Source organism: Grammomys surdaster, unplaced genomic scaffold (genome assembly GCF_004785775.1).
Source record: "Grammomys surdaster isolate TR1022 unplaced genomic scaffold, NIH_TR_1.0 1136, whole genome shotgun sequence".
NCBI lineage: Eukaryota > Metazoa > Chordata > Mammalia > Rodentia > Muridae > Grammomys > Grammomys surdaster.
Window position 1 is genome coordinate 2,719,254 of NW_021605555.1, and position 22,982 is coordinate 2,742,235.

Consider the following 22,982-nt stretch of genomic DNA (forward strand, 5'->3'; position numbering starts at 1 on the left):
CACAGATAGCAAAGAATTAGATTCACTGAGTTCTAATAACTTTCTATTAAACTTTTTTTAAAAGGTATTGCTTTTCGCTCTTTGTCACTAGAAATTCTTGTCACTGTTGTTACTGCTGTTCTTTTTGGTGGTGGTGGTGGTGGTGGTGGTGGTGGCAGTGGTAGTGTCTGTGGTGTGTGCAGGTGTGTATGCAGGGACATTCCAGAGGACAATGATAGATGGCTTCTATCACTCTCCACCTTATTTTTTGAAACAGCATCTTTTAGAGACTATGAAACTACCCATTCCTGCTAAATTGACAGTCTACAGGTCCTGGGATCCACCTGTCTCAGCTTCCCTACCCTAGTGTTACCTGTACACACAGCCAGGTGCACACAACCATGCCTTGTTTTTACATACATGTGGGGGATTTGAACTAAGATCCCTTGCTTTCACAAGGAATCTTTGCACTGTTAGAGTATGGCTTTGATTTGATTTGATTTGATTTGATTGTGACTGTGTTCTAGTTCTTCCCTCTTATTTAATTTATTTTGATTTTATAGGAGCCCATATATTCGAATTTTAAAAAACTAAATTTTAAAGAGATTGGCTATTTTAAAGGAACTGAACTTTTACACACTGAGCCATTTCTCCAGACCTTCATCCTGAAATTTTTAACAGAATAAATTATCAGGATTAATTAAAGTCAATCTTGGGAATGATTTGTCTTGGACAGTAATAGATAAAGAAATATGGTCAGGCAAACTATAAAATAGTCTTCTAGGTATTGCTTGCTACTACTCACCAGAAGTGCCTATCATTGGAGGGAGGATTCTGATTTCAAACATAATGCATAATTTAACTCCAACCATAATCTTTATAGTACCTCTTTTCCAAAGGGGAATTTAGATTATGTTGGTTGTAGTGGTTGTTCAATGATGGCAGTCCCAAGCCTTCCTCTTGTAATTTAAACTGAAGAAAGATGCTTCTTGAGTCCATATTCTGGGGCAGCACATTTAAAGATGGAAGGCTAAAAGAAATGCCCAAATGGGAAGGCAACGCAGCATCCAGGCAAAATCTGGTTGGAGAGATCTGTTCTCATGATTAGTGAGTTTCCCCAGCCTGCCTGTAGGTGGGTGTGTTTAACAGAATGAAGCCATGGGAACCAGCCTGTCAGCCAGCCTTTCAGGCTAATTAGCTCAGCATACAACAAAGATAAGTGAGCCCGAGAGGAGGGCCCTGGGGGGTCTTTAGATTCTGGGAAATGTCTGATTGGCAGATGTTAAAAGGGATTCTTTGGTAATCCAGTGCATCAATGAGCTGCACAAATTCAGTCCAGAGCTGCAAGAATTCAGGCATGAGGAGACTGTGCAGGAGGCTTGCACAGGCAGACCCGAGATGGACAGAACCTTGGAATCTCTGAGGCACATCATTGCCCAAGCCTTGCCTCACAGAGACCCGGCTTTGGTCTTCAAAGACTGTAAGTACTGAAGGAAAAAAAAAACTTTTTTTTTCCTGACTTTTTAGAAAATAGTCCTAAGTGTCTAGTCACATCCTATTTAACTACGATTGCTGCTAGATCTTTGTAGTCGTGTGCTGTGGGCTAGGCGATATTTAAATTGTTCCCGACTTCAGTCAGAAGAATGATTTCCTTTTACCTACATCCACAAGACTCTGGGCTATTTTGCCAAGACAATACTGTGTAGATGACTCTTTTTCTAAAGTCTAAAACCTGCCAAATCTTAATGAACTTTTCCAGATGCTTTTTAAATAAAACAAAGCTGACTGGAACTCAGTGAAAACTAAAAATAACTTGGAAATTATAATAAAAAAGTGCACTGCTCGTTGTTAGTCTATTTAATCTTCCACAACATAACTACTCATATTAAGTCAGGTATTGTTTTTTTACCTAGAATTATTTGTAGCAAACAAAATTGAATTTTAACCACTGAGCTCCTAAATTTTAATAACAATTATAATACCAATAAAATGAAATGCCTTCTAACTTAAACACCATTCCTGACATCCCCACTCCCATCCCACATGGCATGGCAAAGTTATTTTTAAATCTTTTTCTAAAATGATTATGAAAAATAATTCAGTCAAGCTTTACAATTCCAGCAATACTATTAAACCATTTGTCATAAAAGTTCGCTTCTGGAACCAATTTGATTTCTCGCTGCTGCAAAACAGACTATCTTCATAGTGTATCTTATCTACAGTGGGTGTCAGATTACAAAGGGCTTCTGAAATAGAATTGCACTTTGGATCTGCCCAAAAGGTGAAAATGCATATGGAATGTTTTTAGCCTGCAATACGTTACAGCTTTCCTCCTTGTGACTCTAGATGTGTGTCTCCATCAAAGTATCAGTGGTTTGGATTTTGCTTTCTGATTAGTGAATAATGGTCCTTTCCAGATGTCTCTGCAGCTTATATTTCTCATATGTGTGATGAAAAAAAGAGAGAGATAAAAGTCTGGCCTCTTTATTCTATAAAATTTCCCTCTTAGAAATTAAATTGTAACCAATCTGTCCTCTAAGACATAAAATAAAAGCTACTTTCTTATTTTAAAAAGAATATTGCCTGAAAGCATCTGTTGATAGCTATGTTAGAAATAATAAAAATCACTCCATCCTCAAGCTTAGCCTGGTGTCTATTCTGGCTTGGTATATTTCTCTCAGTGAAAGAAAAGGAAAGAATATCTTTCTCCTTCAATGCATTCAATTCTTAGTGAAGGGTAAAAGGCTTTGGCATGTCCAAAGCTTTGGATAAACTGTAAGAACTTACATCTAAAATTTGGAGAGCAGAAGCAGTAAAAGGAAATGGAGGGGAAAAGTTCAAATCTGAGGCTGTATGATGTTCTTAAGCTGAACTAATTTCTTCCAATTGCACACAGCTTAGAAGAGAGACTAGGAATTTTTAAAGAGACGATGTTCTGTCACCAAAATTTTTGCAAGGACGCTACATTTTTTTTGTTGTTGTTGTTTTCTTCTGAGACCCTGGTAATCCACACAGAAGGTTTCTTCATATGGAAAACCTGTGTCACATTTCATATATTTTATTCATTAACAACTACAAAAATCCCAACATTAGCATTTGTCATTGCGGATTTACTCTGGAATGAACCGCTTACTCTGCAGCTGCTCAGCTCACTGGTTGTGACTATGAGAATGTTAAGTCCTCTCCTTTCTGGCTTCTCTAACCTGTAAAAAAAAATGACTAAGCAACATAAGCTAAATGACAAATGTTTCTACCAATCTTTGTGGAAATGGGTTTGCTTTCTGAGTCAGGACATCAGACGTCTGTTTGAGGAGCAAGCCATACATTGGCAACTGTGGATGCTACACATGTCAGTCTGGCTCATGAACTTTATTACTTTGGCACAACTTTAAATTGCTGCCACCACACTCTTGCTAGAAATCTAAAAAGCTGCCACCAGCCTTAATAGCAGTTCTTAAAAAGTCTTCTTCCTGTCCTCTTAGCTCACTCCAGACTCCTCCCCTGCTGCCACCCATCTGGTCTCTGCCCTGAGGAACACATAAAAAGAATTGCTTCCTTGCTTTCCTGGAAGATGAAAAGGGACCCAGAGAAATCATAAGACACAACTCAAGTGAACAAAGGAAACTGCTTCATTGTTTCTAAACTTTTCTTCTGTGAATGCAAAGTGGTGTTTCCTGTACTCTTTGGACACACAGTACAGAGAGCAAAAATTGGCCTTCTGAGTCATTCATCACCCTCGGTTGGCTTTTGATTTGCTTACAAACAAACAACTATGGGTAAATTTTCTCTTCAAGTTGATTAGGAAAAGCACTCAGAGTTTTCTGGCCTGAGGTAGAACCATGTGGGAGCAGTTACAGTCGCTTAAGGAAATAATGTTGAATGCATGGTTCAGCCTTCAGATGGCATTTTACAATATGTTCAGTCTGTTATAGTTTAGATAAGCTGTTCATCTATGATAACTGTGATTTTTAAAGGTATTATTTTCTCTTTTGAAAGGAAAGAACTCCCACAGCATTTTCCTTTACTTCCTAGTGGACATTCAAATGAAAGAAGTTTGGGATAAGGTGGGCTCCCAATATGAAGTTTGCTTCTGAAGGCTGACATGAAACTGATCTCCACAACAGGAGCATCTCTGCAGCAGCCAGCACTGGATAGCTCCACACGGCCAGACAGAATCTGTTTGCAGAGAGATTATGACATATGGCCATGATTCCTTCCACTCTGAGCTCTCTGACATCCAGTTTCATTCCATGGGTCATGAATCACAAGCAAGGATGAGCTGTCTTAAGAGCAGTCCTGTCCTCTCTTGTGGAGCATGTACTTGCTCTTTGTTTGCTACTGTTTGGCCATTTCTTGGCTTTCTCAAAAGGAACTACTACATGATTTCAAGATGGCTGTGTAGCAGATCCTAACTCGGGCACTAATTTTTCAGGTTACCAAAGGATAAGATAGTTACCTATCTAATCTGTAGAGTGTTACTTCACTCATTTTATAGAAACTAGGATGATAAATTCTCATTGTATGACAGATACTATGGCAGAAACATTTATTCTTCTTAGCAAACCAGTAAATGTAGATAGTGTTGTAGGTACTGTTGTTATAAGTGAAGAAACAGAAGCAAATTGACTAAGTCCCACTGTAGTAGGAGTTGGAGGCTAGATACAAATACTGTCTTCCAACTCCTTACCTTTAGTCACTCACTACATGACACTGCCTCTTAGACCTTCCAGTTTCCATATTATCTGGGCTGTAAGAGAAAGCAGAAAGGGGAGAAAAATGAGCTTGTCTGCAAGGTAGGGAAGGCTAATAAGTAGTTGTATCTAAACAGAGTATGACAGAAATACAGAGGTGGGAGCATTTTTAGAGGGGGGGAAGCCACTTGGCCAAAGGCTGTATACAAAGAGCATAGACTGAATGGGAGCTGAATAGAAAGAAGCAGGTTGAATCTTGTTGACACACAGGTACTGGAGTTAAACATGATCTTAAACTATGCAGAAGTTTATGGCTTTATGTGTCCTGGGACAAAGCATAGATGGCATCTGCTGGAGGTGTGTGTATTGATATCTATGCTAGGAAGAATTGTAGCTTTTATCAGTAGGAAACCACTGGCCAATCCAGGCAAAATATAAGGTGGGAGAATGGTAAATATGTCTCTGGAAAGAAGTTACTTTCACTAACTGAAAGCCACATCAAAATAACTTTCTCCAAGAGATAGTTTAAAAGCTATCTTGATTGTCATTTCAGCTACAAGAGTTAATGGGTGACGGGTTAGCTTTATAAAGTCTTATGTTAGATTTCGCTAGTATTTTTTCTGCCCTCTGATGAAAAGATAAGATGGAATCTTTGCTAAATGTTGCTCAGTTAGATGCAAATTTCTCACATATTTGAGGTGCATTAACTTATTTTTATTTGAAAAACATTTCTTTGCATGGAAGGTTTATATATATATATATCTCAGATAGGTGAATACTTAACTTCAAAGAGTACATTTCTACACTTTGGAAAACTCAGACCAGACTACAAGGCTATTAAAAACATTTTAGTAATCATGAATCTGGCAGTGTATAGCCTGGGAGAACAAAAAATCTCCCCAGTCAAGTATTTTTTCCGCTCCATTCTCTTTAGTGTAGTTACTTGAAATCTATAAATTTGATGATACATTTATAGTTTTCACATTTCAAAGAGAGGGGTGGATGTAAGAAATGTAAAATTCCTGCACATGCTGCAGTGTATTCCACCATATAAACTGCCCTTGAAGGAACTCCATTTCAGGACAGAATAATGATTCCATCTTAATTGCAATAGAGTAAATGTTGATACTTTTAGTATTAAACTAGAAATGCATGTGTTTATGGAAGCCTGTTCAAATGCCAATTTTATTTTATTTGTAACAGGATACAATGACTTTTATATGAATTTAGACTGATAAAATGCAAACTTCAGCTCAGCTATCAGCAGAATAAAAGACATTCTCTTTATCTTTTATCAGCAAATGCTCATTTGACAGTTTAAATATTGAAAGACAGTCCAAGGAGAAAATATTTCAAAGTCTTTTAAATAGGGGAGTAACTTCTCAGTCACTTAAGGGCCATATCTGTCCTAATACCTTTTTCCTCATATATAAATACATTTAACAGATCAAAATAAAATACGATAGACACTTATCCCATGGGACCTCTTCATAGGCTGCTGCCCAATCTCACCAGAGGTTTTTATTTTATTTTATTTTATTTTATTTTATTTTATTTTATTTTACAGTTGAGATTTGTTAGCTTGAACTCAATTTTAACAACTTCTGAAAGTCATGTGCTAAGTTACAGCCCATAATAGGATACAGCTGCCCAAGGGTGAGGTTCTAAGTTATGATCTTTCTGTTTAAATGATATGGTTTTACTGATTACGTGCTACAGATTGATTTAAGAAATGTTAGACAACTTTAGAAGCCTTTCATAAAGGAATTTTTATTTAATATATTTCATATTCAAGTTTTAACCCCAAAGGCTTTTATTTCTTTTCCTCCATGTTCAAATGCCCACGTAAGTTTAGTCTGAAGAGGTATTTCAAATAATACCATTTTAAAAGCAAAAGAATCCTATTGAAAGTTTAAAGCTAACAGAAGAGACAATGACTCTGTTCCACAGTTATCCCCATTGTCTCTCTGGAGTCAATGGAATGTTATGGTTCTAATTTTTTGTTGGCTTTATTTTTATCCACTAATGCGGTGATAATCAGTTGATCCCTACTTCGATCTCATCCTGTTGAGCAGCTGTGAGAACTCATCACTAACCCGCCACTCTGTTGGTACTTATTGTCTATGCTTTTCCATCTACATGTCCTGACCATGCTTCTGAAATACCTGTTATAATTTCCACAGGGTGGTTTTGTCCATAACTTAGTTGTAAGTCCCAGGGCAGAGACAGACCTTGTATTTTTGTCACATGCCAGAAACCTTCTACAGGTCCAGGTACCTGGAGGGTATATGGCAGACATATTTAAACTACTGGTTGGCTAATTTTTCTCCCCCATGAAAGGGGAAGAGTTTTCCCACCATCAAGTAGTCTCCTTAATGGTGAAATAAACTTCCCAGCTCTATTCTAAACCTTCCTCAATTGACACAGTTGTCAGTGAATAACTATGTTTAGGAATAAGTTGACATAAAAATAGGCGGGAGAGACCATGAAAGAAAAAACCCTAGACAAAAAGCCACTTTAGGCAGTTCAGCCAGGAAGCTGCCTCAAGCCAGCCTCAAGAAACACTCCACAGTATCAGAATTTACCATCCCTCCACTCATCCTCGGAGTATGACTCCAGCTATGGGTCACTAGAACATTCTTCTGTGACCCAATTCTATGTGTGTCTTATACACTGACCCTGTGGCAGATACTAAAAACCATTCTTTAAATCATTATTTGCAGGGAAATACATTATATACCTAAGACCATATTTTTACAGAGTTGATCATTTCCATAAAACTAAATTGTGTGTCTGATCTACAGCTAGTTATCTCACTGTATACAGTGTCTTATTACAGCCCAATAGAATGTGGGGAAGATAGATACCCATGGTTGGTAAATAGGTCACATCTATGCAGCCTTTAAAATCAGATGACATCATCTGGCCCATGCTACACATATACAACACACATGTGAACTCTAGCATGCAGCTGTTGCTGCTGTTTAAGTGTGATACATACAATTTAATTAGCCTTTGTGGTTTCCTTTTGTTCCTTCATACTTTCTCTTCTCCCCATATCCATGCAAATATATATAACATGAATGCTATTTAACTTTTCTCATAAAAGAATTTACAGTTCAGCCTTTTTAAATTCTAAAGGCGAAAAGTAAAGCCTGCCCCCGGGGTGGGGGTGGGGGAGGATATTACTTTTAAGTTTTTTGTAGACCCTCCTGAAAGGTTAACTCTGTAAAACAACTGAAAGTAGTTCCATTCCTTCAGAGAAATGTTTGGTGGAGAGGTTGGAAGTGAAGGAAAAAAAAAAAAAAAAAAGGAAAGAAAAAACAAAAGCCAGCCAGCCTCCAGCCGCTGAAGGAGCTGGGGCCCAACCCTTGAAGACTGCCCCTGCTGGGAACAGAGAGCACTCCAGCTGCCTGTCCCACTGGGTCAGAGCAGCTGCCTTAAAAGAACTTTTACATAAAAGGAACTGGGCCAAGGCTGGCCTTTTGCTGCAGGACACAGGGGCAGTGTCCTGGACAAAGCCAAAGCCTGTAAATGCCTGGGCACCTGGCACAGCTGATCAGTTTCTGGGACCCAGACATGGCCAGCACAAGATCCAGAGGCATCCCATTTTTCAACCTATTGTGCCTGCACTCTAAATTAATATATCACGAGTTTGCCTTCTACATTATTTGAGAGTCCTTTTCCTGTTTTTTTTTTTAATAAAATTAGAAAATCACACTAATGAGAACAAGTTTCTGGAATAGTAAATACTATTTAACGTTATGTAAAATGTCACCTGTTAACAGGTTTTTAAATTAAAGGTGATATTAAAATATCATAAACATAAATCCATCTGTTTAAAAGCAGAGAATCAATTTGAAAATAGGTTGTTTTGAAAGCTGCTTAATGATTTGTAAATGGCAGCCTTTCCAATGTGTCTTAATTGTTTTTGGCAAGCAATATTTTACTTAGCTAGAAATTTTTCTGATATAAGATGAAAGAAATTGATTCTTTTTTGTAGTAGATTTATAACAGATTGTTACAATCCTTTGTGTATATGTGTGCGAACAAATGGCCTCTTCTAGGACTTGCATCTTAAGTAATTGAAATGGGTCATGAAATATATTGTTTCTACTTCTTGAGGCACATGAAGTTATTAAGTATTAATTTAAAATAAAAGTTTTTATTTTTTAATAAAAAATAATTTAAGAAATACTCTGTAGTTTTTGCTAAGAGCAGATCCATTGCCTGAAGTATCAGAAAGTGAAAATGTAGGATACTAATATCTCTAGATACTGAGACATGAAACATTTCATCCACCTACATTTTGGCTATTCTAAATTTTTGACTTGACCAATGAATGTTCATAAGAGAGCTTGCTCTCGTCAATCTCTTAACTCCTCATGTATTTGGGCAATAAATAGCACAATGTATTTAATAGGAGTCTCAGACATGCAGACTATTTTTAGAGTATTTAATGATAAGGTTTCCAAAATTCTATGAGCAATTAGCTTCAAAGATGCAATATGCAAACATATAATTATGTCTTACTTCAACATCTCTGATCACAATAGCTAAGGCACTAGTACTTTGTACTTAGCATGTGTGGAACCCTACTCTAGGCGTTCTCTCTCTCTCTCTCTCTCTCTCTCTCTCTCTCTCTCTCTCTCTCTCTGCCTGTCTTTTTCTTTTTTTCTGTCTTTTGTTGTTGTTGCTGCTGCTACTGCTGCTGTTTTGTTTTGTATGACAGGTTTCTCAGTGTAAATTTGGCTGTCCTGGAATATTCTCTGTAGACCAGGCTGGCTTTGAATTCACACAGCTCCATCTGCCTCTGCCTCCCAAGTGCTATGTGTGCTACCACCACCTGGCTGCATTTTCTTTTTAAAGACACATTCCTTTCCTCAGACGAGAAACTTTAGTTTGGATCAGTTAGATATCTAACTATGGTACAAACAGGATTCAAACCAAGGCTTGTCTGATTCTGGAGCTCAGACTTCTAACTATTTCAGCAACTGTCCATCTCTTAATGATAAATGGAGAGACAAAATGCAGTAAACATTTTAATGTATGTCAATTAGTACTTATCTTTCAATGCACATATAAAACACATTTTATAATCCACAGAGCACATAAAATCTCACACTTCCTATTTTTTTCTCTCTTTCTCTGTGTATACATGCATGCATATGTCTGTATATCTGCATGCATCTGTAGCCTTGTTTTATCACCATGGTGATCTGGCTTTGTAGCATGAGTGTGAGAATAACCCCCTTTCCTACTTTATGGAATATTCTGATGATCATTGATGTATGTAAGGAAGGGGCATATTATTTCTTTTTCTCCTTCTCCTCCTCCTCATTTTCCTCCTCCTATTATATCTCCTATTTTGTGATACCATATGTATCAGACAAAGGTGACATACATCAACATCTACATCGTATACATCATATACACATACATATATACATATACACATACTTATACACATACACATCATATACATATACACATACACACACATACATATGCATCATATTCATATACACATCATATAAATACACATACACATTTACATCATATTCATATACATCATATACATATACACAAATGTATATATCATATACATATACATCATATACATACACATACATATACATCACCAAAACATTCCCAGACCTATTTGAGATAGGATGTGGCTTGAACTTGCTATGTAGCCTACTCTAGTCTCAAACTCATAATCTTCCTGCTTTTGCCTCTATGATTACAGGAGTCCAACATTGTCTTAGTCAACTGTTCTATTGTTAAAGAGACATCATGATCACAGCAAGTCCTATAAAAGAAAGATTTAATTGGGGCTTGCTTACAATTTCAGAGACTTAGTTCATTATCATAATGGCAGGGAACATGGTGACATGCAGGTAAACATGGTTGAGGAAGTAACTGAGAGTTCTACATCTGGATCTGCAGGCAGTAGGGAGAAAAAAACTACTGAGCTTTTGAAACCTCAAAACCCACCCCCAATGACACAGTTCCTCTAACAAGGCCATACCTATTCCAATAAGGACACACTTCTTAATCTTTTCAAATAGTGCCATTCCCTGATAACTAAGCATTCAATCTATGAGCCAATGGGGGCCATTCTCATTCAAACCACCACAGACAACATATCCTTCTTAATGTTAGTTTTTCTTTAAGGATCTGGTAGAATTTAACAGAGAATATATCCAATCCAGTCCTGGGCCTTTCTTTATAGGACACTCCTCATTGGCTATTACAGATATTCTTGGGCTTTTTGATATTTTTCTGGTTTAATTTTGATATGTTAAATTCAAATTTATTAAATAAGAATTTTTCAAAATATTTGCTATCTATTGTTTGGGACAAATGATACTTGCTGTAATTTCTGTCATAATTTATCATGCCTAATTGGAGAGTGAGTTTGTCAAAGGATTTGTTTATTTATTTTTAAGGAACCAACTCTTTCATCAGTCATCTGCATTATTCTTTTTATTCCCATTCCATTAGTCAGCTCTGATCTTTGTTATTTCTTCCTTTGAGTTTTCACTGAATTATTCTTGCTTTTATAAGACCTAGAAGTATATTATGGAATTATTTAATTGAAATAAGCTTAATTTTTATAAGTTTAGGCATTCATGGTTACAAACCTCCCTCTTTAAACTGCCTTCATTTTGTCCCACAGGTTCTACCTTTTGTGTTTTATGAAAAGATAAGAGAAAAGGAATATATTTGGTGGATGTGCAGTCAGGTGTGGGCGATGGGGGTACCTCTGCAGGTCCATGCTGAGGCATCCCTTCCCCTTTGAGGTACCAGCCCCATGAAGGTATAATAATATAATAGAGTTTATTCAGGGCATGTGGGAGGGGAGTTGAGAGAAAGGCAGAGAGAGACATGGAGAGTAAAGGAGTAGAGGAATAGAGGAGTGGAGGCCAGCCATGAGCATGTGGAGAGAGAGCAGGGAGGGGAATGGGGAGAGAGAGGGAAAGAGTTGGAACAAGAGCAATAGAACAAGAGGAGCAAGAGAGAGAAGAGGGGGCAAGCAGCCCCTTTTATAGTGAGTCAGGCATACCTAGCTGTTGCCAGGTAACTGTGGGGCAGAGCCTAGACTAAATGCCAACATTACCATTTTCATTTGACTCTAGGAAACTTCAGATCCCCCTCTAATTTCTTCAGTTATCTACTGATTTCTCAAAAAATATATTAGTTGATTTAGGAGTATTTGTATATTTTGTGTTTTCCCTTGCTATTGACTTTTAGTTTTACCCCCATTATCACCTGATAATACACAGGTGATACAACAACAAAATGTTACAATTTTCTTGTAGTACGGTTTAATTCTGAAGTTGTTTTAAATTAACTTTTTTTTTCTGAGTGGTCTATCTATTGATGACAGTGACACATTAAAATCACTTACTGCCCTTTTATACCTAAGTATTGTGGCATTGGGTACATGGGTATTTGGTTAATATACATTGACAGTCATTATATTTTTTAATGATTTTTCTTTTATTAGTACTGTCTTAGTTAGGGTTTCTATTGCTGTGATGAAATACCATGACCAAAGCAACTTGGGGACAGAAGGGCTTATTCTGCTTACACTTTACATCACAGTTCATCATCAAAGGAAGCCAGGACAGAAACTCACACAGGGTAGGAACCTGGAAGCAAGAGTTCCTGTAAAGGCCAGCAGGAGGGATGCTGTTTATTGGCTTGCCCCACATGGCTCGCTCAGACATTTTTAAAAATAGAACCCAACCTAGGAATTCCATCAAACACAATGGGTTGGGCCCTCCTCTATTGATCACTAATTAAGAAAATGCCCTACAGCCATATCTTATGGAGGCTCCCTCCTCTCTGATAACTCTAGCTTGAGTCAAGTTGACATAAAATTAGCCATTACAAATATGTAATGATTCTTCTCATTAATTTTGTCTTAAACTGTGTTTTGTCACTTTATACAGATACTCCATCTTGCTTTCATTTTTTGAAAAATTATTTTCTGCTGTTTCATTTTCCTTCCATGTGTTTTTGTCAAAGGAATGTGTTTCTTAGACACAACAGATGGATGAATTTTATTACTTTATCCAAAGGCAAATTTTTATTTTAATTGGAGAGTAAACTTTACATTCCGAATTATTTAGGAGATATGTGCTAATTCTATATAGGTTTTTTGGGGGGTATTCTTTGTTCTTTTCTTTCCTTCATCATAGTAGAGGTTTCCTGTTTATTGGACTAAAAATGTTTGAATCTTTGACAATTATCTTTGATTGTTTATTCTCCTAATTAAATTCTTTCTTTCTCACGCTCATGCAATTGTGAGCAACTTTCTTCTTCATCATCATTTAGGCTATGTTAAATGTCTTCTGAAATGATAGCTTAGTGGTTGTAAATTGGTGTATTTTGAGTTTATGCCTCTCAGCTTGAAGTGATAGCTTTGCTGGATACAGTGGTGTTGATCACCAGCTATTACTCTCGGGACTTAACTACATCGGTTTATGCTTTTCTGTTTGGTCTTAGAGGTTCTGCTAGGGTTCTGAGATAAATCTGAAGAGTTCCGATTTAAAGATGGGTTGGTATTTTCTTCTTTTAGTATTCTCTCTTTTTTTTCTTGGCATTCCATCTTTGGTATATCGACATATCTATTTAAGGATTCTATGTATCTCTTTTCCTTGACATCCCTACCTTTATTTTGAGAATTTTCTAACCATAATTTTATTAAATAGTTCTTCTATGCCTTAGTTTTACATCTCAATTACTTTTTTTATACCAGAGAGTCTTAGGATTGGCCCCTTGTTAATCTCCCAGAACTCTTAAAAATTATGGTCATGATTTCTTCTATTTCTTTATTGTTTTCTGAATGCAATAATCACTCAGTTTCATCTTATTCAACTTGAAGGATTTTTTTTGCCCAAGTTGTTTCTTTTGTTTGTTAGTTGTTAGGTTTCTTTCTTTATTTCCTTTTTATAATTATTGTTATATTTTTAATGTAAAGTCTCTGGTAGCCCAGGCTGGCCTCAATGAGAATGATGCTTGAACTTCTAACTCCCAATCCTTATGCTCTCATCCCAGTTCTGGGATTAAAGGCATCATCAGCCAAGCCTCACTTTCATCCAAGTCTTAAAGTCACTTCTTTGCTTCACCCTCTATCTGCTTTTCTAAATCCTCTTTGAGGTAAAAGATGATATCTAAAACTATACTTTTGAATTTTTTATCCATAATTTTAACCATTTCAATATTATAGTATTTAGTTACTAAAGAATTGTGAATACTTGAAGAAGCTCTATTGCCTAATTTTTTCATATTTTTGTTTCTAAGTTGCAATTTCTGTATATTTTAGGATATATACATATTTATATCTCCTTATATATGTATAATTTTATTTGAGAGACCTCTTGGTGAACATTTTTTGAAGTCTGTATCTTCATTACTACCCAATGAGTAAACACAGACCTCAGCAACAGTAATTTTTTTTAAAAGATTTATTTCATGTATGTGAGTACACTGTTGCTGTCTTCAGACTCACCAGAGAGATCAGTGAGAGAATTGGATCCCCATTACAGCCATCATGTGGTTGCTGAGAATTGAACTCAGGACCTCTGGAAGAGGTGCTCTTAACCACTGAGCCATCTCTCCAGCCCAGCAACAGTAATTTAAAGAGAATTGGACTAACTAGGAATTTAAAAATTAATGAGTGAAAATAGTGTTGATAATTGATAAAAAAATCAATAAGCAGTGGAGGCAAGAATGAAGAATCGGATAGGATAGTGGATTCGTTACTTTTTTCATTTCTGTGAGAAAGTATCTTAGAGAAATAATTGACGAAAAGGAAGAGTTTATTTGGGATCATGTTTTAGGGTGTAGTCACATCAAAGAGAAAGCATGATGGATGGAGGGTGAGGGAGTTGGTCACAGTGCATCTACAATTGGGAAGCAGAGACCAACAAATGCTAGTGCTCAGCTCATTTTCTCCTTCTATTCAGTCCAGGCCTCCAGCCTATGGATGGTGTCAACTACATTCAGGTGTCTTTTCTTTAATTAAGCCTTGCTGGAAACAGCTTCACAGAGATACACACAGAAGTATAGTTCCAGAATGGCTATAGTCTAGTGGCGTCAACAATGAAAATTAAAATCATGCAGAGAGAATGAAAGTATATAGGATGAAGGTATGAAAAATAATGCTAAGGGGAAAACACAATAAAACCAATACAGAGCCAAATGATTAAATAAAATACTGAAAAACATAAAAGCTGATGTTCCTCTTTGGCTGAGGGATTAAGCCATTTTTGCCCTAAAGTCCTAACAGAGACTAGAAAGGGCTTTTTGCTAGATAAGCTTTTCTGAAGTACTTGCAGTAGCAAGACAGTAAAACCAAAGGCTTCTTTGAATTGGTGGTAAGGCCTGGATACTGAGTCGTCCTGTGTGCCTGGCCATCCAGTCTCTGTCCTAGCATACACCTGATCTTGCTCCTCTTTCTAGATGTCCCACTATAGTTTCCAAATGTAACCTTCCTCTGTGCATCTTGGCTATGTACACCTATATATGTGCCTATATTCAAGTCACAGCCAGTTTCCTGGGCTCAAACTAATTATCTTGCAGTCTTCTATTTATCCAGTGATGGGTAGAGGTCTTTGGATCTTGGGGATATAACAGTGCAAGTGCAGGGCCTTCTCCTGACAGAAGGATTTTACTGTAAGCTCAATCTTTTTGTTTGTTAGTTTGGTTGGTTTGTTTTGCTTTCTTTTGTTTTTCAAGATAGGGTCTTTCTGTGTAGCCCTGGATGTCCTGAAACTAACTCTGTAGATCAGGCTGGCCTCAAACTCAGAGGTTTGCCTATTTTTGTCTCTGGAATGCTGAGACTAAAGTCATGTGCCACCTTGCCCAGGTCTGTAAGCACATTCTTAAGGTGGCTCCCCACTTGGCCCTGGAAATTAAGCTAGGACATACAGGGACCTTTAGCATCTGCTCACTGTGTAGATCACATATCTCCCATCTTAAACTATATTTTTGCAGAGTATCAGATTGTGTGTCATAGGCCATCCTATGTTCTTGCTTAAAACTGCAGAAGAGCGTCCTCCCCCTTTCTACCATTTTATCTACTGCTCAGTGTTAAGATTCACTGTTTATTTTTACAAATCTGAGGTTAAATCCTCCTGTATTTCACCTGGTCTTTATCTGCTGCTCACAGTTCCACTCCTTAGCCTTGCTTCACAACCCACATTCCCCCGTGGTCAAGCACTTGATGATAATTTCAGACTTGTAAGGCCTCATAAACTGCTAGATACCTCTAATCTGCTGTCTAATCACCTTCTTATGAAGTTCTTTAAAGAATGAATAATTGATTCTCTTCATTGTTTTGTTTCTTTGTTTGTTTTTGTTTTTATTTAGTATCATTGTTACTGCTCTGAGAGTACAATTTCTCTTCTTTCCCCCAATAGCTGTCTATCTCATTTCCCTAGGGAGAACTCAGCTTAGGCTCTTCCTACATAGATATTTCTCAGATACCTCAGCTCACATCCATCTTCTTTTCGCCTTGAAATTATTTAATTACTGAGTTATGATTTTTTAAGCTTTAAACATTAACACTCACTCCATTCTACAGTTTGGTACTCTAATATTTTATTCACTAATTATATAATGAATATATTACTTCTCCAGACAGACTGTAAATCCCTGTGGGCTGAGAAGCCAGTTTTGAATTCTCTTATACTTCAAGGTTAGGGGCCACACATAGACTGTGACAGTGAACAATTGCTTGTTAATTGGGATGATATGTTCCACTGATCTTAGAAGATATTTTCAGTAGAGCATTCCAGGCATAGAACATAAAGAAATTAAAATTGGTACCCAAGACAAATGGACCTACCATCCCCATTCACAATTTCCTGGAGCCATAGTTAATAAAGATACAGCCCAAGTGAGGCCACAATTATCAGTCATGTATGTACTAACTCTGACTAGGCTTCCTCTTTCTTCACTTCCTCTACCACATCTAACTGGGCAGGTTACAGAACTTTCTCATTCTTTCTATTCTTTCTATTCCTATTCCTGAACTCTCCCAGAATCAGGGAAATTCACTTACTTTCTATACTTTCAGTCAGTTGCACAAATGTTCAGACTATGCAAAGTGTTATTTAGATTCCAAATGAATGTGATGATGATTTCTAAGAAGATAGCTCTGTCTTCTTGGTAGATACCCAATCAGAGCAGAGTAGAATGAACCAGAGTTCATTCCTTCCTGGATCCCATAATCTGCTGTGAATTAAATCACAGAAAACTATAGTTTATTAGATGAACTGTTACCACAAGACATTCCATTCTTCTAGCCAGAAGAAAGTCTAGCCAAGTCTGACTTGATAAATTTAGCCAGGAGCACCATATCCATTTTGTGACCATGGTTTATAGGAGATTAAGTGCTAAGACACAGGACCACTAATGGAATGAGAGCTCAGGAAAGGAGAGGCAAATGGGCTACACTCAGTGAATAAGGCATGATGGAAGATGTGGTGTTTCTTCTGAAGTGTAGTGGGCCAGAAGCATTCAAGGTAGGAGGGAGAACTTGAATTAAGCCCTGGCTAAAAAATAGGTCTCATAAGTCCTAAGACAAAAAGAGAATGTTCTTGCTGAAGCCAGTGGAAGATTTCTGATGGCGAGGGTTAAAGGTTAAATAGCCAAGGTGTTTCATGGTTGTTGTTGTGGTGGTGGTGGTCTTTAACTTTGTTTTTGATTAGTTGTGAAAGCCTCAACACTGGACTTTATTATAAAAATGGAAACCTGCAGAAGGAGAAAATGAAAATCTGCCATGCTGGGGCTGGAGAGATGGCTCAGCGGTTAAGAGCACTGACTGCTCTTCCAGAGGTCCTGAGTTCAATTCCCAGTCAACCACATGGTGGCTCACAACCATCTGTAATGGGATCCAATGGCCTCTTCTGGTGTGTCTGAAGAGAACAACAGTGTACTCATATAAATAAAACAAGTAAATCTTTAAAAAAAAAAAAAAAAAGAAAAGAAAATCTGCCATGGGGAAGAGCTTTTGGGCAGTCCAATTAGACTACTTTTTAAAGAGATAATATTAGCCATGGTAATATCTATAAACTGTGTAGCAAATTGTCTTATTGATACATAAGACATTCAAACTGCTGAAGAGACTTATCACTGCATCCAAGGAAGCAATTCAAGGCAAGGGGGTAGATTAAGCAGTTTGAGAGACAATGGTAATTAGAAGTAAATTGCTTTCTTTATTCTCAGATACTCTAAGATGGTAGAAGTTATGAAAGAGAACTGGGTTTCACATAGTTTCTAGGATCACATGATAGTTCTTCGATCTACTTCCTCTTACAATGCCGCCTCAGTCATTGGACATCATACTTCTCCATGGTGGCTATATCACTTAGCATCAGTTACCTTGACTAAGCAAATGTTCTTATCTTCTTGTTCTGACTACAGCATCAGCCAAACTGTCCCTGTGTCCTTTCTCCAGGTATCCAGCCAAGGGTTACTATCACACCTCTTGTCTTGGTTGTTTAAAACCATTTTGCTTTAGTATCCATTGAGAGAAAGTGGAGACTGGAAAGGAAACCTTACTAAACTTTAAGAGAAATAGTGCATAGCTCCAAACAATGTGTCATAGGAAGCAGCTTCTCAAATTGTTGTGGTGACCCCATGTGTAGTCAATTGCATGTAGAGGTGACAAAAACCATTTCCAACAGCCAAGTGTTTCTGAATATACAATGACCAAAAGTTAATTCAAAATCAAATGCATACCATATCCAGGGTGCTTAGGACACTGCTTATTTATGTTGTATCCCATGACTTCACTATAATCTTAGCTCTGAACATACAACATGTATAGTTCACACTCTGTGTACTATACACCATCAGCTACAAGAAGAGATACAGATAGAAATATGTACTATCAGATAACAAATCAAATAAATGAAGACTGAAAAATCATAACTTGGTGATACTTGTCAAAGAATTTCACTGGAATAGTGCAAAAGGAAGCCAGGCTATGGCATGTAAAGAACATTGAGGAAGCAGAGACAGTTAAGACAGAATATTCTTACTAGCAGCTTGATTATAACATGAAGATTTCAATAACCAGTAATCACAAGTAGTTCTAAGGAAAATGATACATTTAATTGATTAATTATCTTATTATTCATTCATTGTCTCAAACACATTTATGGGTGCTGAGAAGCAACAAACAGAGAGTAAGCATTTAAAAATAAATCAAGGAAACAATATCCAGGAGAAAGAGCATGAATTATTAGAGATGAGGAATATCCCACACTTGATAGCTCAAATTTATGACAAGATTTGGGGCTGAGGTAACTAGAGAGTAAACTATGCAATGAATCACCATCTTCACAGCTTCTTTGAAATAGTCTATAAACCTCACTGATGCTCCATAAACAAAAAAGGGAGCACGTGTTTTATAAATAGAACACCCTCAGATATAACTGACCTTTAGAGCTGCAGACAGCAAAGCTTGCCTTCTTTCTCCCGCACTCCATATATCTTAGTTTCCAGTCACAAGAGGAGATACAGATAGAAATATGCATGATCTGTGTGCATGCACATATGTTGTACTTTTAAGGGTGATGACATCTGTAGTGCCATCAAAGGAATCTTTTGTAGTTACATAATGAAAAGTCAAAAGCTGAGGCTTTTTTTTTATTCATACAGAAATCTTAATTTATCCTTTCAAACTCTTTACCTCAAATCATTTATTTATGTGGGCCAAAATTCTTGTGTGTATCTTACCTAGGTAATCATGAGCCTTCAGTTTTCTACTCTAATCAGAAGAACAATCTCATTCAGAGATGAACTTAGAACAGGAAGTACTAGTCTTTGTTGACTAATAGACCAAACAACCACTGGTTTCCATTTTATGCTTCATACTTCAGAACATTTTTTTGATGAATTTAGAGGATCAATTGCGTATAGAGACATAAACTGGATCATAAACCTATCTTCTCAGAACTGGAAAGAAAAAGAGACATGGGCCAGAAACAGTTAACCATATAAAAATATCTAATTTATACTTTGAGTTTTATCAACTAGTATAAAACACTATTTTAAATCTGTAAATAAATTAAAAGTTCTGTATTCACCAATTTTTAACTTAATCCCTTCCCTATATATTAATTTACTTTTCCTCTGTTAAGCCTACGATTTCTCAGTATTTCCCAAGACATTTAAATACCAAACTAGTTTTTTAAGATACAAAGGTATCCAATTTCTTAGCAATCTTCTGAACTTTCCTGACCTAAGGAGAAGGTGTAAGAACCTTGTAGTCTCAGAAACAGCCAGAGCTGTGGATGTGCAGTGCTTTTGCTGTTAGCATTTTGAAACATCCAAAACTGTATTGTTGTGCTGGAGAAAAACCCAGGGACTCACCTTGCTATGCGAGCACTCTGTGACTGAGCTAATCCACATTCCATGCATTGTTACACTTTCAAATGCAATTAAGAGAGCAGTTCAACAGGTCTTAAAGGACATGCAGATGGATTGTTTTAGATAATTCACTGTAAAGCAAGGAGCCTAGGTTGCACAAAGGTGGCCCCAGGTGTTCAGCCTACTCGGAATTTCTTTTCCACCTCCTCTGCCACGTGTCTCTGTGTTCACTTTCTTCTCAAACCACCTACCTCCTATTCCTCCAACACACACATGAAAAAAAAAAAAAGATTATTTCCAACAAAAGTCTTGGACTGTTGCCTCTAAATGCATAAACTTTGGCCAAATTCCCAGTCCCAACCATAAAGACTATATGATACTTCAAGGGAACCCTTTGTCCAAGTAACACAAAAAAAGTGAGCAAGTTATCCCATGAGCAAAACCTACAAACATCCAGTGTTGCCTTCAAATATGCCCTGAGATCACTAGAAATGCAGGTAGATCCCTTCCAAAAGCCTTAAAGGAAAGTAGACGTCAGCTCACCTTTCCACAGAAACGCTCTGTGTACAGGCCAGACTGACAGCTGTCCTGGAAGCAAAGCTGGCAAGGGATTCCTGCATCAGGCAAAGCTTAGCCTACATGACTCATAAGGTCACGTTTGACTCCACAATTCCATTATCCTTGTTAATTTCCCCAATTCAATTTGCAGTACAGGATAAACAAACCAGCCTAATTTGATCTGGAACCTCTGCAGGCTATCACAGGTCATTTAATCTAAAACACATGGCCCTACCCATTCCCGTGTTTTCCAAAGTTGTCTAACAGACCTTGTCTTTACAAAGACTCCAAGTTATTAGTTTACTCATGGCCTTTCCAGCCTCTTGCTTATTTGATAATTGCCTTTGATTTTCCTTTAGATTGGAGTAGAGGGAACATAAAAGAGTTTTCTCCTTTTTTAAATTTCTCCTCTCAAGTCATATAAATAGTAAGTTCAGATTAATATTACATTGCTTACATTTTACTTCACAGTGTTCCTTCTCGTTTCAGGGTTGAGCCTAAGAAATTTGATATGAACTATAGATAATCACAGGTCTGGAAAAATCTACCAAGGTAGATTTTCAGAGATGAATGGTCAGATGTTTAAGTTTTGCTATTAATATGATTTATAAAATAAATTTGATATACTGCAACCTTGTTAGAATTGGGGTACTAAAACCACTTAAGTCTTACTCATTAAGAAACGTACACATAGGCCAGTCAGATGGCTCAGCCACCAAGCCTGACAACCTGAATTTGATTTCTAAGAACCACATAATAGATGGAGAGAGCTGTGCCCAAAGCTGTCCTCCGACCTTCTTATAGGTGCCAACACATGTACATTCCCATATATAAGCCTACATTCTCTCTCTCATATACATAATAAATAAAAACGTAATTTAAAAAGGAAATATACATGTGTGTTAAAGTCATATATTTCAACATCCTTTTCATATGCTTAACTAAAGTGTCTTCACAGTTGAAAGCAGCCCCCAAGCTGAGTATGTTCTGTTTAAAATGGCCACTGACACATAGCAGAATCCAGCCTTAAACACTTGGTGTGTACTCACTCTCTTATAGCTGATGCCCTTTCTTGTCTTTTTGCAGTGAACGTTGTGTCGATGTTACAGGAATTTTGGGAAAGCAAGCAGCAGCAGAGGGCCACATTCTCCAGTGAGGGGCTGGTGGTCTATGAGTCAATGCCCTCCTCTGGGCCTCCCTTTGTGAGCTACGTGACTCTCCCTGGAGGGAGCTGCTTTGGCAACTTTCAGGTAAGAGCAGCCAGCCCCCCTCATTAGCAAAAGGTAACTGGGCTAGAGCAGAATTACCCTCTCACAAAATAGTTATGAGGGGTTTTTGGATATAGTGGATAAAGCTGACTCATATCTATCACATATACTGGAAAATTCAGTGAGAGGCTATAATTTAAGAAAAGAAGAAGGAAGTAGTTTACATTGTGATGTGTCCGGATACTTCCTAACAGAAAACAAATTTTATAGCATAGCATTTTGTTTCCAAGACAGCTGTTGCATTTTCCTTCAATAAGATTCCAGGGTGGGGTGAGGGGGATGTATAGGACTAGAAAACAGTGACGAAGTCTTTCATTGGGGCTTTTCTAACAGTTGAAAACCTGCACTATCATAATTTTGTTGTAATTAAGTATTGATCAATTTAGCCATCCTTGTGGCATATACTTTTAATCCAGCACTCATGAGGCAGAGACAGGTAGATCTCTATGAGTTAAAGGCCAGCCTGATTTACACAGAGAGGTCTAGGCCAGCTAGGGCTACATAATAAAACCCTGTCTCAAAACTAACTAAATATTAAAATAAAAATATCTAAAGTCTTCCTTACACCATAGCATGATCCTGGTTGAAAGCTGGGCTCAAGTATTTATGCTTATGTCAGGTTCTGCCTCTGTCTGCTTGTAATCCTTTGGAAAACTTATTTAACTTTTCACATTTCCAAGCTTTGAGATGGGAAATAGTCACAGGATTAGCCAGAGCTCAAAGAAAGTACATTTGTAATGTGTTAGGATGATATATCTGCTAGATTGTAGGGAATCCAAATATCGTTATTGTGTTTTACAAAAAGCCAAGTATATGTTTTGTAGAACATGGTATGGTGAGGTGGGAGGGGTGCCTCGTGGGCCCATGCTGAGACATTCCTTCCCCCGGAGGTACCAGCTATAGGACTGTATAGTATAGAATAGTGTATTTAGGGAATGGGAAGGGGAGTTGAGAAGGGAATAGAGACACAGAGAGAGAGACAGACACAGACAGAGAGACAGAGACAGAGAGACAGAGACAAAGAGAGAAAGACAGGAGGAAGAAGAGGAGGAGGAAGAAGAGGAGGAGGAGGAGGAGGAGGAGGAGGAGG

At 37.4% G+C, this 22,982-nt stretch overlaps 1 protein-coding gene across 1 annotated transcript in view; it reads left to right on the forward strand.

Moving 5' to 3' along the window:
• The first annotated feature begins 952 nt into the window (after window positions 1-952).
• Window positions 953-22,982, forward strand: part of Lix1 (limb and CNS expressed 1) — a 53,625-nt gene continuing 31,595 nt past the window's right edge. Inside the window, exons 1-2 of the mRNA XM_028783502.1 lie at window positions 953-1,459; window positions 21,711-21,874. Of these exons, the coding sequence (XP_028639335.1) occupies window positions 1,378-1,459; window positions 21,711-21,874 (246 nt within the window). The 5' untranslated portion in view covers window positions 953-1,377. The remainder of the gene's footprint in view (window positions 1,460-21,710; window positions 21,875-22,982) is intronic.